General features: G+C 38.5%; 1 protein-coding gene across 1 annotated transcript in view; it reads left to right on the forward strand.

The window, feature by feature from the left end:
• Positions 1-15,564, forward strand: part of SYCP2L (synaptonemal complex protein 2 like) — a 112,467-nt gene that overhangs the window by 3,383 nt on the left and 93,520 nt on the right. The window contains exons 5-8 of the mRNA XM_035030436.1: positions 864-1,001; positions 1,415-1,534; positions 5,410-5,514; positions 6,107-6,131. Coding sequence (XP_034886327.1) covers positions 864-1,001; positions 1,415-1,534; positions 5,410-5,514; positions 6,107-6,131 — 388 coding nt within the window. The remainder of the gene's footprint in view (positions 1-863; positions 1,002-1,414; positions 1,535-5,409; positions 5,515-6,106; positions 6,132-15,564) is intronic.

A 15,564-nucleotide genomic window follows, 5' to 3' on the forward strand; every position in this document is an offset into this window, starting at 1 on the left:
AGATAAAGAATCTGTCCTGTCAGGGTGGTGGTAAGGATCACATGAGAACCTCTGTGGAACACTCAACACTCTTAGCACAAAAAGGTTCACTTAAAAATGTGCTAACTTAAAAATATTCTGTTCACGTGTTTAACTTCAAATGCTATCTTTCCATTTAAATCAGTACTAAGAATATGTGGAATTTGGAGCTGTATACAGTAAAATGCCTCATTAAAATATTATATATTGGTAATTTAGCCTATAGGAATGAACTATATTTTTAAAAATGAAAAAAATCCTATCTTTTTAGTACAGATACTTAAGTGTCTGTTCAAATGTGTTTAGAAATAGGTCTTGGCTGATGTTCAGGTGGAAAAAATTTCATTTGTTATGACAATTTGCATACTTAGTCAACTATCTGTAATTGTGGAATTCATTTTCTTCCATTCTGATCATTTATGTCACTTATAATAGGTTTGCATTTTTTTTAGTGTCTCAGAGTTTCTAACATTACTGAGGATAAAGTCTCTTCTCCAGATATCTGTACTTCAAGTGTAGTTCTCGCCAAGTCAGTGGCTCTCCAACTTAGCATACAAGAGAACCCCCTGAAGGCTACCCGTGGGCCACGCCCCCCCCCCCCCCCCCCCCGCCCCGTGTTTCTGATTCCTAATCAGTCACCAGGTGATGCCCATGCTGCTGGTGGTCCACACACCACATTTTGCAAACTGTCTTAATCCAATAAGCTCAATCATTGGCTAAATGATCTGTTCAAGATCTAACTATTTATCCTGTATTAATTCCACACTGAATTATTGATGGTAGAAATATTACTATGAAGTAAATGTTCTTAGGGGAAAATAATCTGCAAACTATTATCTTTCCAGCTTCAATCACTTATTATTGATACATTCCATGATAAAGGATTTCAGAAAATAGAAGAATATTTTCAACAGAGAGCAAGCCACATTCCTCAAAAATACAATCATCTTGTATTCTCTCATCTTGACAGATCAATAAATAAGGCAAGTAAAGTTGTTTTGTTTTTGTGGGGAGAATACCAATGTGTAATTATTTGGAAGGTCCCCCCCACCCCCAAGTTTTATTGACGTATAATTGACACACAGCTCTGTAACTTTAAGATGTACAGTATTGTGATTTGACTTACGTGTATTATGAAATGATCACCACAATAAGTTAACATCCATCATCTCCTATAGACAAAGATAGAGAAAAGATTTCCTTGTGATGAAGGGCACCTGGCTGGATTAGGCAGAAAAGCAAGGGGTCGTGAGTTCGAGCCCCACATCGGGTATAGAGATTACTTAAATCTAAAAAAAAAAAAAAAAATTTTTTTTCCTGTGATGAGAACTTTTAGGATCCACTCCCTTAATAACTTTCATTGTAAGGCTTTAACTTAGTGTGGTCTAATACCCAGGAACTGGAGAAAAAGGAGTTTCGGTATGTTTCGCTGTTGCTGAAATGTATTCAGCAATTCTTCATGGTTGGCCTCAAAGAAGATGAACCTTTGCTAATTCAGCAGGGACTGATCCCAAAGATAAGTGTCTTGTTTTAATTTTGTATGGCTTTGGGTCATTTAAAGAACTGGAATGAAACTAGTTATCTAGTTTGATAGTTTCTTTTCCTTTGAAACCGAATTTGAAAAGAAATTGGTCATGATGCTTATTGCCTATATCAGTCAAAGATGAAGTTCAGGATAGGTTTCCTGGTATGTGCTGAGCACTTTGGGAGTGTGTAGGAATGAATCAGACCTACCCTCTTCTCCCCTTGACAAGCCAATGCTGTAATCGCATGTTTTAATTATTTTAGTGAATTTAACTTGGGAATAGAGCATGAGTAGGGAATAAATTATTATATACCCCCTCCACCCTCCACAACCCCCACCAAAGGCTCTAAAACTCTTTTAATAGACATTAGTAACAAGATTGAATCTAGATAAGTGATCAAATACTTCCCCTTGCCACCGCCCATTTTTTTCTTTACTTTTTTTTTTAGTTTATTATCTTACGTTAGTCACCATACACTACATCATTAGTTTAGTTTTAGATGAAGTGTTCCATGATTCATTGTTTGTGCATAACACCCAGTGTGCTCCATGTAATACATGCCCTCCTTAATACCCATCACCGGGCTAACCCATCCCACCACCCCCTCCCCTCTAAAAACCCCCAGTTTGTTTCTCAGAGTCCATAGTCTCTCATGGTTCATCTCTCCAATTTCCATCCCCTTCATTTTTCCCTTCCTACTATCTTCTTTTTTATTAACATATAATGAATTATTTGTTTCAGGAGTACAGGTCTGTGATTCAACAGTCTTACACAATTCACAGTGCTCACCATAGCACATACCCTCCCCAATGTCAATCACCTAGCCACCCCATCCCTCCCACCCCCCTCCACTCCAGCAACCCTCAGTTTGTTTCCTGAGATTAAGAGTCTCTTATGGTTTGTCTCCCTCTCTGGTTTCATCGTGTTTTTTTTTTTCCTCCCTTCCCCTATGGTCCTCTCTCTTGGTTCTCAAATTCCTCCTGTCAGTGAAATCATATGATAATTGTTTTTCTCTGATTGACTAATTTCGCTTAGCATAATACACTCTAGTTCCAACTACATCATTGCAAATGGCAAGATTTCGGGTTTTTTGATGGCTGCATAACATTCCATTCTATGTATGTATATGCATATATACGCACATGCGCATATGGGTGTGCACGCTTATGCATGCATATATATATATATATACACATATATATACCACATGTTCTTTATCCATTCATCTATTGATGGACATCTTGGCTCTTTCCATAGTTTGGCTATTGTGGACATTGCTACTATTAACGTTAGGGTGCATGAACCCCTTCAGATTTGTATCTTTGGGGTAAATACCTAGTAGTGCAATTGCTGGGTTGTAGGGTAGCTCTATTTTCAACTTTTTGAGGAACCTCCATACTGTTTTTCAGAGTGCACAGCCCATTTTTCCATTTTGAAACTCTCAGTTGAACCTGAAAACAGAGTAAAACATTTTTTGCTTATTCTAATTTATGCGGTTGTGACATTTTATCCTGTTAGGGGTTAAGCCACAGGGTAATATTATGAGTGCCTTGACAATGGCATCTGAAAGCAAAGCAGAGTTTACGTAATCTCTTGTTATATACCTCTTTTCACAAGGAGATTTTCAGCCCTTAGATGCTGGATTTGTTGGTGAGGAGATGAGGGAAGATAGAGGGGCAGGAGAGTGATCTGGCTGGTTCTAAAACCTTTTTTTCCCCCCACCCCCTGGACCCTAGTACCTGAAGTTTGTTAAGACCAGGTTGACTCAGGGAGATCTGTTTGTCCCCCCCCCCTTTTTCTTTTTTTACTGTAAAATGCCTCTAACTGTGGCCCCTCTTGGGGGGTTGGGGAGACCAAATAAATACCAGGCTTTCCCTAACTCCTCTCAGGGACTTTAAAACCGTTTGCAGGGTGGGGGGTAGAGCTAAGGATTTTGCTTAGGCAAACTGTATGTTTCATTTTGCATCTAGTAGCACCTAACTCCCTCGTATACATATGCAGTTAATTAACAGGAAATCGGGAAGAGGAGGTAAAACCATTTCAAAGGAAATGGAACAGGATGTCCCAGGGGTAACTTGGAACCTTAAGCTGGTGGTGGTGGTTTTGGGGGTGGGGGGGGCCCCGAGATGAGTTGGGATCTGACCCAACCTGAATTTTCTATTTAGATTTTAAAATACCCTTCCAAGATTTAAAGGGTCAGATCCGATTTCCACCGGAGTTTTGAAATCAAATGGGAATTTCCATATTCCATTGGAATTCCAGTTGGTGATGGAAATTTCAGAACCAGAACTTAGGCACATTCTAAAGTATGTTCTGTTTCATGTAGGTTTTTGGCCAAGAAAAATACTTTGATACTATCAAAGTGATGGGATACTAGATTCTATACTTCTAAAGTCGATCATTTTTGCAGGTCAACACAAAATGTACTGGGAACTTATTCTCCTCAGAGTAAGAATTTCCTATGGAAAGATCCTGGAGGATTAAGCAACTTGTCTTATAAGATCTACATAATGAGTAGTACCTATTATATCTGTAAATAACTATTTTGTCTGGCTTCTGGTAATCACACAGCTGTGGGGACATGTAGGCTCATGGCACATAAGTAGGTCCAGAGAGTGACTTTCTAGTCCCAAGTCTTGATCAAATGTGGCATTGCCCTCACTCCTCTGTACCTATGCTCAATATATTTTGGTATGCTGAGGGGGGGGGGGAATAGGATTTGGGGTGGTAAATGGAATAGTGACAAAAATTTACTTAAAAGCGTAAAATTCAGAGTATGAATATAGGAAGGGGGAGGATATCACCTTAGCGGTGAGTTCCGTTGTGTAGAAGGATTTTTTCCCCCCCCTTAGGCTGTTGGAGAACAGTTTGCCTCAGAAAGTGGATGATGCAATCTAGCACAAATCTTTGCCTCATTTGAGATCAAAGAAACATCACTTGGAACTTAATAGTGCCCCGCCACCCTTGCTGTGCATTAGAATCCCCTGGAGAGCTTTAACAAGCACTCTCTGGGTCCCACCACCAGAGATTGCTACGTACTGAGTCTGTGGTGAGTCCTGGGCGTCAGGGTGTTTCAAAGCTCCCCAGGTTTTCCTAATGTGCAGTCAAGGTTGCAAATAGATTGGTATGTCCATGGTCCCCAGTGGGGTGCTTTGGGTTCTTGGCTCCAAAGTGGACCAAGTTTCCAAGGCTCACTCCTGTAAGCGTTTTTCATTACAAACTCCTCTTACTACATGTTCAATTGATAATTTCAAACTACGCATGCAGAATTTTTTTTCTTTTTATAAGCAAAAAATGGTCCGAAGATGGCCTTTGCTTTTTTGAATAAATGTTCTTGGAGGGTTTATAGGAGTTTATTTTAAATCTTATCAATCCTAGCAACTTAATATGAATGTGGATATACGTTCCTACAGGAAAACAAATCTCCACTTAGCTGGAAGCTTTTGACAAAAGAAAGGCTTGAGACATATATCGTACTAACATACTTCTGGAGCGCTTTCCAAATTCTGCATCTCCTTTGATTAGTTTGTTTTCTACAGCCTCCCAGATGACAAGAATTGTTGCAGTGTTGGGGAGGCTCATTTACTTCTTAATCTTTAATCACTAGCCCCTATATAGGCCTTTCTGGCATCAATCCTGGCCAACTCTTGCTGGTATCTGAGAACTTATTAGTACAACTTTATAGCAGTAGGACTTCATTCTGGAGAGTTCTAGATGGAGGCCTTAGAGCTAGGTCTAATTGAAATGTTATAGAAACCAGTCTTTAAAAATATTTTGCTCTGGTAAAAGATTTATGAAACTTTATCGAATAGGCAGTTGTTATATGGTCATAGAATTTTCCATCAGTGTTTTTTCTCTTATGTACATGGTTTCCTGGTTTGAAAAAACAACAGAATTTCTGACCATGGCAGATCTAGCGTCCGACACATCCCTGACTGATGTTACAGAAGACTTCTTTGACACAGCCTTGGTAAGGATGAGGATGGATGCTTCACTGAACAGATACCATTGATTATTTGTAGGAATCTTCAAGTTATTTATAAAACTTATGTTTTCTAAAATGTGGGTTTTACCAAGACTCTCATATTGTATTAGAACATTATATGAAGTGGAAACCATACCTAACCAATGCTATAGAAAAATGAAGTGGTTTATTTTCATGCATACGTCATTCAACTGTTTAAGGGCGATAAGCTGATTTTAATAGTGACTGAAGGTCAAATAGGATTTCTCAGTTTTTTCCTACTAAGGAAAGTCGACTCCTGCCTGTTAGAGAACTATCAGCACTAATGAATTAAAGTTAGAGTTGATGGGCGCCTGGGTGGCTTAGTTGGTTAAGCGACTGCCTTCGGTTCAGGTCATGATCTTGGAGTCCCTGGATCGAGTCCCACATCGGGCTCCCTGCTTGACGGGGAGCCTGCTTCTGCCTCTGACCCTCCCCCCTCTCATGTGCTCTCTCTTTCTCATTCTCTGTCTCAAATAAATAAAATCTTTAAAAAAATAAAAAAGTTAGAGTTGATAATGGTTTTTAAAAATAATACAAGCTTTACTTTTTCTTCTAGATTATTTCCAGGAGTAGTAGTAAAGGTAAGTATATTATTTACCACTAATTGACTATTTACTCTTCATTAGAATATTCTGATATACATATTTATCTAAATGACATATAAAAGTAAAACAGGTTTCAGTATTTGCCTTTATTCACCATCTCAGGGTAGTCCTATGGCAGCATAGAGATTTTGTTGTGAAGTATGTCTTGGTTTGCCTGAGGTCCATTTTATTTGCTGAAATGTATTCAGCGATTCTTCATGGATGGCCTCAAAGAAGATGAACCTTTGCTAATTCAGCAGGGACTGATCCCAAAGATAAGTGTCTTGTTTTAATTTTGTATGGCTTTGGGTCATTTAAAGAACTGGAATGAAACTAGTTATCTAGTTTGATTTTTTTTTTTTTAATGAGGGACGCCTGGGGGGCTCAGTTGGTTAAGCGTCTGCCTTGGGCTCAGATCATGATCCCATGGTCCCTGGAATTGATTTCCACATGGGACCCCCTGCTCAGCATGTGCTCTCCCACTCCCCCCTGCTTGTGAGCACTCTGTCAAATAAAGTCTTAGAAAAATATTTTTAATATAAGTACAGTTGACCTATAGTTTCAGGTGTGCAACATAGCGATTTGACAATTATGTACATCCCTTAATGCTCTCTACGATGAGTATAGCCACTCTGTCATCACAGAACATGACTGCAGTATGGTTTATATCCTCCAGTCTGAGAAGGCACTCAGAGACCAAAAACAAAGCAAGCACTCCCTACTGTTTACACAGTTTTATTCAGGATAACTTACTGATGGGGGTGGACGGTGGGATCGGGCAGACAAAGGATCCCTGAGCTATGCAGCTATTCGCCGCCGAGTCCGGACCTTAATTCCCAGCCTGTATAGAGTGAGGGGCATGGTGGTGAGGTCTCAAGGCTAGTTAACTCAAGGGGTGCCATCTGCTTGCCAGAGGATCTGTACTAGTTCTCTGCAGCGGGGCCTTCTGTGCGTTACTTCAGGGATGGTCAGAACGAGACTGTGCGCATTCCAGCCAGGACACAGCTTATCCTCCATGGGGCAGGGAGCATGGGACCCCGAGGCAGGTCATTGTGTGGATAGGAACAAGACAGATGGAAAGCCAAGATGCTGTTACCATTGTCCGCACTCCCACAGTTGCACTTCTCATCTCTGACTTGGGACAGGAACTTTGTAACTCTTGATCCTCTTTATCTGTTTTGCCCATCCCCCCCACCCACCTCCCCTCTGGCAACCACCTTTGTTCTTTGCATTTAAGAATCTGGTGTTTTTGTGTTTTGTTGTTGTTGTTGCTGTTGTTCATTTATTTTGTTTTCTGGATTCCACGTAGAAGTGAAATCCTATGGTATTTTTGATTTATTTCACTTAACATAATACCCTCTAGGTCCATCCATGTCGTAAATGGCAAGATCTCACTTTTTTTTATGTTTGAGTTATATTCCATAGTATATACCATATCTTCTTTATCTATTCATCTACTGATGGACCCTTGAGTTGCTTCCATTGCATGGCTGTTATAAATAATGCCACTGTAAACATAGGGGTGCATATATCTTTTCAAATTAGTGTTTTCATTTTCTTTGAGTAAATACCTAGTAGTGAAATGACTAGATCATGTGGTATTTGCAATTCTTTGAGGAACCTCCATACTGTTCTCCAGAGTGGCTGTACCAGTTTGCATTCCCACCAACCGTGCATAAGCGTTCCCTTTTCTCCACATCCTCCCCAACATCCACCTTGTATATTCCCGCATCCTTTGTTGTAGATTGACTAGATGAGTGGGAGTTTATCCCTGGGCTCTGTGTTTTCTTCTTTGCACCATGCATCTATTTTTGTGCTAGTACCATACTGCTTTCTGTAGCTTTGTAATATGGTTTGAAATCTGGAAGCATGATCTCTCCATCTTAAGATTGCTTTGGCTATTTGGTATCTTTTTGTTGTTGTTGTTCCATACAAACTTTAAGATTATTTGTTCTAGTTCTATGAAAAATACCATTGGTATTTTGCTAGGAATTGCATTGAATTTGTAGATTTCTTTGGGTAGTACGGCCATTTAAACAATATTCTTCCAGTCCATGAGCACAGTATATCCATTTATTTGTGTCTTCAGTTTTTTTTTTTTCCCCATTAATATCTTACTGTTCTTAGAGTACAGGTCTGTCACCTCCTTGGTTAAATTTATTCCTAAGTGTTTTAATGCAATTGGGATTATTTTCTTAATTTGTCTTTCTGTTAGCTCATTGTTAGTGTATAGAAACACAACAGACGTCTACATATTTTTTTGTAGCTTGAAAATTTGTGAATTTGTTTTTTTTTTCAGCTTTTCTGCCCTTCTTTAAAAAAAAAAAAACAACTTAATTCCAGTATAGTTAACATACGGTGTTATTAGTTTTAGGTGTACAATATAGTGATTCAACAATTCTTTACATGTATACTTGTAATCCCCTTCACCCATTTCACCCATCCCCCTGCCCACCTACCCTGTTCTCTGCAGTTAAGAGTTTGTTTTTTTAGTTTGTCTTTTTTTCCTTTGTTAAATTCCACATAGGAGTGAGATCATATGGTATTTGTCTTCCTATGACTGGCTTTGGATTATTTCTTGGGTGTTGAGTTGTATAAGTTCTGTATATATTTTGGACACTAACCCTTTACTGGATATGTCATTTGCAGATATCTTCCATTCAGTAGGTTGTCTTTTAGTTCCATTGGTTGTTTCCTTCACTGTGCAGAAGCTTTTTACGTTGATGAAGTCCCAGTAGTTTATTTTTGCTTTTGTTTCTCTTGCCTCAGGAGAACTATCTAGAAAAATGTTATGGCTGATGTCGGAGGCCTTACCACCTATGCTCTTTTCCAGGGTTTTTATCATTACAGATCTCATATTTAGGTCTTGAATCCATCTTGAGTTTATTTTTGTGTATGGTGAAACAAAGTCATCCAGTTTCATTCTTTTACATGTAGCTGTCCAGTTTTCCTAGCACTATGTGTTGAAAAGACTAGACTATCTTTTTCCCATTGCATAGTCTTGCCTCCTTTGTCAAAGATTAACCATATGATCATGGGTTTGTTTGTAGACTTTCTACTCTGTTCTATTGATCTGTGTGTCTATTTTTGTGCCAGTACCTACTGTTTTGTTACAGTTTTGTAGTATAACTTAAACTGGAATTGTGATGCCTCTAGCTTTTTCAAGATAGCTTTGGCGATTTGGGATCTCATGTGGTTCAATACAGATTTTAGAATTGTTCTAGTTCTGTGAAAAATGCTGTTGGTATTTCGATAAGGATTGCAGAAATCTGTAGATTGCCTTGGGTACTATGGACATTTTAGGAGTCTTCCAATCTATGAGCATTGGAATACCTTTCCATATGTTCTTGTCCTCTTCAATTTCTTTCATCAGTGTCTTTTAGTTTTCAGAGTATGGATCTTTCACCACTTAAGTTTAGTCCTAAGTATTTTGTTTGGGGCAATTGTCAATAGGATTGTTAATGTTTCTTTTTTTGTTGCTTCATTATTATATAGAAATGTATGGATTTCTGTACTTTTTTTTTTTTTTTGGTATTCTGCAACTTTACTGAGTTGATTTATCAGTTCTAGTTTTTTGGTGGAGTCTTCAGAGTTTTCTATATAGAGTATTGTCATCTGCAAATACTGTGTTTTAGTTCTCCCTTTCCAATTTGGATGCCTTTTATTTTTTTATGTTGTCTAATTGCTGTGGCTAGGATTCCCGTACTATGTTAAATAAAAGGTGAAAGTGGGCATCCTTGTCTTTTTCTTGAGCTTAGGGGAAAAGCTGTTTTCCCCCATTGAGTATGATGTTAGCTGTGGGTGTTTCATAAAAGGCCTTTATTATGTTGAGGTGTTTTCCCTCTAAACCTACTTTCTGGAGGGTTTTTTTTTTTTTTTAATCATGAATGGATGTTGTACTTTGTCAAATGCTTTTTCTACATCTATTAAAATGTTTTTATTTCCCATTTATTTGTAAAAGAGTGAACCACCCTTTTATTCCAGGAATAAATCTCACTTGATTACGGTGAGTGACTTTTTATTTAATGTATTATTGCTTTCTCTTCGCTAATATTGTTTTGAAGATTTTTGTGTCCATGTTCATGAGAGATAATTGGCTTGTTTACACTTGTGGGTATATGTGGTATCTTTATCTGGTTTTGGTATCAGGGGAATGTTGAGCTCCTAGAATGAACTTGGAAGTTTTCCTTCCTCTTCTGTTATTTGGAATAGTTTGAGAAGAATAGGTGTAAACACTTCTTTTTTTTTTTTCCTCCTCCTTTTTAGTGTGAGTCGGGGGGTGGGGGGGGTTGGGAGGAGAGACAGGGGAGAGAGAGAATCTTAAGCTCTATGCCCAGTGCAGAGCCCATCACCAGGCTTGATCTCAGGACCCTGAGATCATGACCTGAGCTAAATCGAGTCTGATGCTTAACCACCTGACCAGGCGCCCCAGTATTAACTCCTCTTTAAATGTTTGGTAGATTCTCCTGTGAGGCCATCTGGTCGTGGAAATTTGTTTTTTTGGGGGGAATTTTTTTTTGATCACTGCTTTAATTTCATTGCTGGTAATTGGTCTGTTCAAATTTTGTATTTCTTCCCGATTCAGTTTTGGAAGGTTAGGTTTTTAGGAATTATATATTTCTTCCAGGTTCAGTTTGTTGGCATATTTTTTTTATAATCTCTTACCATTGTTTGTATTTCTGTGCTGTTTATTTCACTTGTGATTTATTTGGGTTTTTGTTGCTGTTATTGTTTGTGAGTTTAGCTAGAGGTTTATCAATTTTGTTGATCTCTTCAAAGAACCAGCTCTTGGTTTCATTGATCTGCCCTATTTTTTAGTTTCCATTTTATTTCTGCTCTAATATTTATTCTTTACTTCTGCTGGTTTTAGGTTTGTTTTGGGTTTATTCCTTAGCTCATTTAGATATAAGGTTATGTCTGAGATTTTTCTTCTTGAGGTAGGCCTGTATTGCTATAAACTTCTCTCTTAGAACAGCTTTTGCTGCATCCCAAAGATTTTGGACCATTGTTTTCATTTTAATTTGTCTTTATTTCTTTGATTTATTGGTTGACTCATTCATTGTTCAGTAGCATGTTGTTTAACCTCCATGTATCTGTGCTCTTTACAGATTTTTTTTTCTTGTGGCCAATTTCTAGTTTCAGATAAGGTGCATGGTAGGATTTTAGTCTCTTCGAATTTGTTGAGGATTGTTTTGTGGCCTAATATGTGATCTATTCTGGAGAATGTCCTGTGTGCATTAAAGAATACATATTCCACTGTTTTAGGATAGAATGTTCTTTTTTTTTCTTAAGATTTTTGTCAGCACAAGCAGGGGGGAGTGGCAGGCAGAGGGAGAAGCAGGCTCCCTGCTGAGCAAGGAGCCCAATGCACAACTTGACCCCAGGACCTGGATATCATGACCTGAGCCAAAGGCAGATGCTTAACCAACTGAGCCACCCAAGCGTTCCAGGATAGAAAGTTCTGAATATATCCGTTAAGTCTATCTGGTCCAGTGTGTCATTCAAGGCCACTATTTTCTTTTTTCTGCAGTCAAATGCTCTACCCCTAAGCTATACCCCCTTCTTGTTTTTTCTGTTTTGATGATCTGTCCATTGATGTAAGTGGGCTGTTAAGTCCCCTGCGATTGTATTATTGATTACTTCCCTTATGCTTGTTATTAACTGACTTATGTATTTGGGTTATACCATGTCGGGTGTATAAATATTTACAATTGTTATATTGTTGGATAGTTTCTTTTATGATTATATAGTGTCCTTCTTGGTTTCTTATTAGCTTTTGTTTTAAAGTTTTTCCTATATAAGTATTGCTAGCCCATCTTTTTACATCTATTTGCATGATAAATATTTCTCCATCCCCTCACTTTCAATCTGCAGGTGTCTTTAAGGTCTGAAATGAGTGTCTTGTCGGCAGCATATAGATGGGTCTTGTTTTTTTTATCCATTCCATCACCCTGTGTCTTTCCATTGAATATAAATGGACTAGACAGTCCAAAGTAATTATTGATAGGTATGTATTTATTCCTATTTTGTTACTTGTTATGGTGATTTCTATGGTTTTTCTGTGTTCTTTCTTGCTCTCTTCTCTCACAATTAGTTGTCTTTAGTGATATGTCAAAACTAGAAAGGAATCTAAGTATATTTATTACTAGGTTTTGATTTGTGGTTTCCATTAGGTTTGTATATAACATCTTCTGCATACAATGGTCTATTTTAAGTTGATGGTCACTTAAGTTTGAACCCATTCTTTAATTCTTTCCTCCCACCCCTGCTATGTCCTATTTTACATCCTTTTGTGAATCCCTTGACCGATTTTTTAAAAAAATTTTTTGTTAATCACCATACATTACATCATTAGTTTTTGATGTAGTGTTCCATGATTCATTGTTTGTGTATAACACCCAGTGCTCCATGCAGAAGTGCCCTCTTTAATACCCATCACCAGGCTAACCCATCCTGCCACTCCCCTCCCCTCTAGAATCCTCAGTTTGTTTTTGAGTCTGTTGTCTCTCAGTTTGTCTCCCCCTCTGATTTTCACCCTCCTTCATTCTTACCCTCCTGCTATCTTTTTTTCTCTTAACATATATTGTAGTATTTGTTTCAGAAGTACAGATCTGTGATTCAACAGTCTTGCACAATTCACAGTGCTTACCAGAGCACATACCCTCCCCAGTGTCTATCACCCAGCCACCCCATCCCTCCCACTCCCCACCACTCCAGCAACCCTCAGTTTGTTTCCTGAGATTAGGAATTCCTCATATCAGTGAGGTCATATGATACATGTCTTTCTCTGACTTATTTTGCTCAGCATAATACCTCCAGTTCCATCCACGCTGTTGCAAATGGCAAGATTTCATTCCTTTTGATGGCTGCACAATATTCCATTGTATATATATACCACATCTTCTTTATCCATTCATCTGTCGATGGACATCTTGGCTCTTTCCACAGTTTGGCTATTGTGGACATTGCCGCTATAAACATCGGGGTGCACGTACCCCTTCGGATCCCTACATTTGTATCTTTGGAGTAAATACCCAGTAGTGCAATTGCTGGGTCATATGGTAGCTCTATTTTCAACTTTTTGAGGAACCTCCATACTGTTTTCCAGAGTGGCTGCACCAGCTTGCATTCCCACCAACAGTGTAGGAGGGTTCCCTTTTTTCTGCATCCCCGCCAACATCTGTCGTTTCCTGACTTGTTAATTTTAGCCATTCCGACTGGTGGGAGGTGGTATCTCATTGAGGTTTTGATTTGTATTTCCCTGATGCCGAGTGATGTTGAGCACTTTTTCATGTGTCTGTTGGCCATTTGGATGTCTTCTTTGGAAAAATGTCTGTTCATGTCTTCTGCCCATTTCTTGATTGGATCATTTGTTCTTTGGGTGTTGAGTTTAAGAAGTTCCTTATAGATTTTGGATACTAGCCCTTTATCTGATATGTCATTTGCAAATATCTTCTCCCATTCTGTTGGTTGTCTTTTGGTTTTGTTGACTGTTTCTTTTGCTGTGCAAAAGCTTTTTATCTAGATGAAGTCCCAATAGTTCATTTTTGCCCTTACTTCCCTTGCCTTTGGCAATGTTTCTAGGAAGAAGTTGCTGTGGCTGAGGTCAAAGAGGTTGCTGCCTGTGTTCTCCTTTAGGATTTTGATGGACTCCTGTCTCACATTTAGGTCTTTCAACCATTTTGAGTCCATTTTTCTGTGTGGTGTAAGGAAATGGTCCAGTTTCATTCTTCATGTGGCTATCCAATTTTCCCAACACCATTTGTTGAAGAGACTGTCTTTGTTCCATTGGACTTTCTTTCCTGCTTTATAAAAGATTAGTTGACCATGGAGTTGAGGGTCCATTTCTGGGCTCTCTGTTCTGTTCCATTGATCTGTGTGTCTGTTTTTGTGCCAGTACCATGCTGTCTTGATGATGACAGCTTTGTAATAAAGCTGGAAGTCCAGAATTGTGATGCTGCCAGCTTTGCTTTTTTTCAACATTCCTCTGGCTATTTGAAATAGGGTCTTTTCTGGTTCCATACAAATTTTAGGATTATTTGTTCCATTTCTTTGAAAAAAGTGGATGGTATTTTGATGGGGATTGCATTGAATATGTAGATTGCTCTAGGTAGCATTGATATCTTCACAATATTTGTTCTTCCAATCCATGAGCATGGAACGTTTTTCCATTTCTTTGTGTCTTCCTCAATTTCTTTCATGAGTATTTTATAGTTTTCTGAGTACAGATCCTTTGCCTCTTTGGTTAGGCTTATTCCTAGGTATCTTATGTTTTGGGTGCAATTGTAAATGGAATTGACTCCTTAATTTCTCTTTCATCTGTCTTGTTGTTTGTGTATAGGAATGCTACTGATTTCTGTGCATTGATTTTATATCCTGCCACTTTACTGAATTCCTGTATGAGTTCTAGCAGTTTTGGGGTGGAGTCTTTGGGGTTTTCCACATAAAGTATCATATCATCTGCAAAGAGGGAGAGTTTGACTTCTTTGCCAATTTGGATGCCTTTGATTTCTTTTTGTTGTCTGATTGCTGTGGCTAGGACTTCTAATACTATGTTGAATAGCATTGGTGATAGTGGACATCCCTGCTGTGTTCCTGACCTTAGGAGGAAAGCACTCAGTTTTTCCTTATTGAGAATATTTGTTGTGGGTTTTTCATAGATGGCTTTTATGATATTGAGGTACGTACCCTCTATCCCTATACTCTGAAGAGTTTTGATCAAGAAAGGATGCTGTACTTTGTCAAAAGCTTTTTCTGCATCTATTGAGCGATTATATGATCCTTGTTCTTTCTTTTGTTAATGTATTGTATCACATTGATTTGTGGATGTTGAAACAACCTTGCAGCCCAGGGATAAATCTCTCTTGGTCGTGATGAATAATCCTTTTAATGTACTGTCAGATCCTATTGGCTAGTATTGGTGAAAATTTTTGCATCCATGTTCATCAAGGATATTGGTCTGTAATTCTCCTTTTTGATGGGGTCTTTGTCTGGTTTTGGGATCAAGGTAATGCTGGCCTCATAAAACGAGTTTGGAAGTTTTCCTTCCATTTCTATTTTTTGGAACCGTTTCAGAAGAATAGGTATTAATTCTTCTTGAAATGTTTGGTAGAATTCCCCTGGGAAGCCATCTGGCCCTGGGCTTTTGTTGGGAGATTTTTGATGACTGCTTCAATTTCCTTAGTGGTTATAGGTCTGTTCAGGTTTCCTATTTCTTCCTGGTTCAGTTTTGGTAGTTGATACATCTCTAGGAATGCATCCACTTCTTCCAGGCTATCTAATTTGCTGGCATAGAGTTGCTGTATTTCTTTGGTGTTGTGATCTCTCCTCTTTCATTCATGATTTTGTTGATTTGGGTCATTTCTCTTTTCTTTTTGATAAGTCTGGCCAGGGGGTTATCAATCCTGTTAATTCTTTCAGAGAACCAGCT

This window comes from Mirounga leonina, unplaced genomic scaffold (genome assembly GCF_011800145.1).
Source record: "Mirounga leonina isolate KUSES-001 unplaced genomic scaffold, KU_Mleo_1.0 Mir_366, whole genome shotgun sequence".
Taxonomy (NCBI): domain Eukaryota; kingdom Metazoa; phylum Chordata; class Mammalia; order Carnivora; family Phocidae; genus Mirounga; species Mirounga leonina.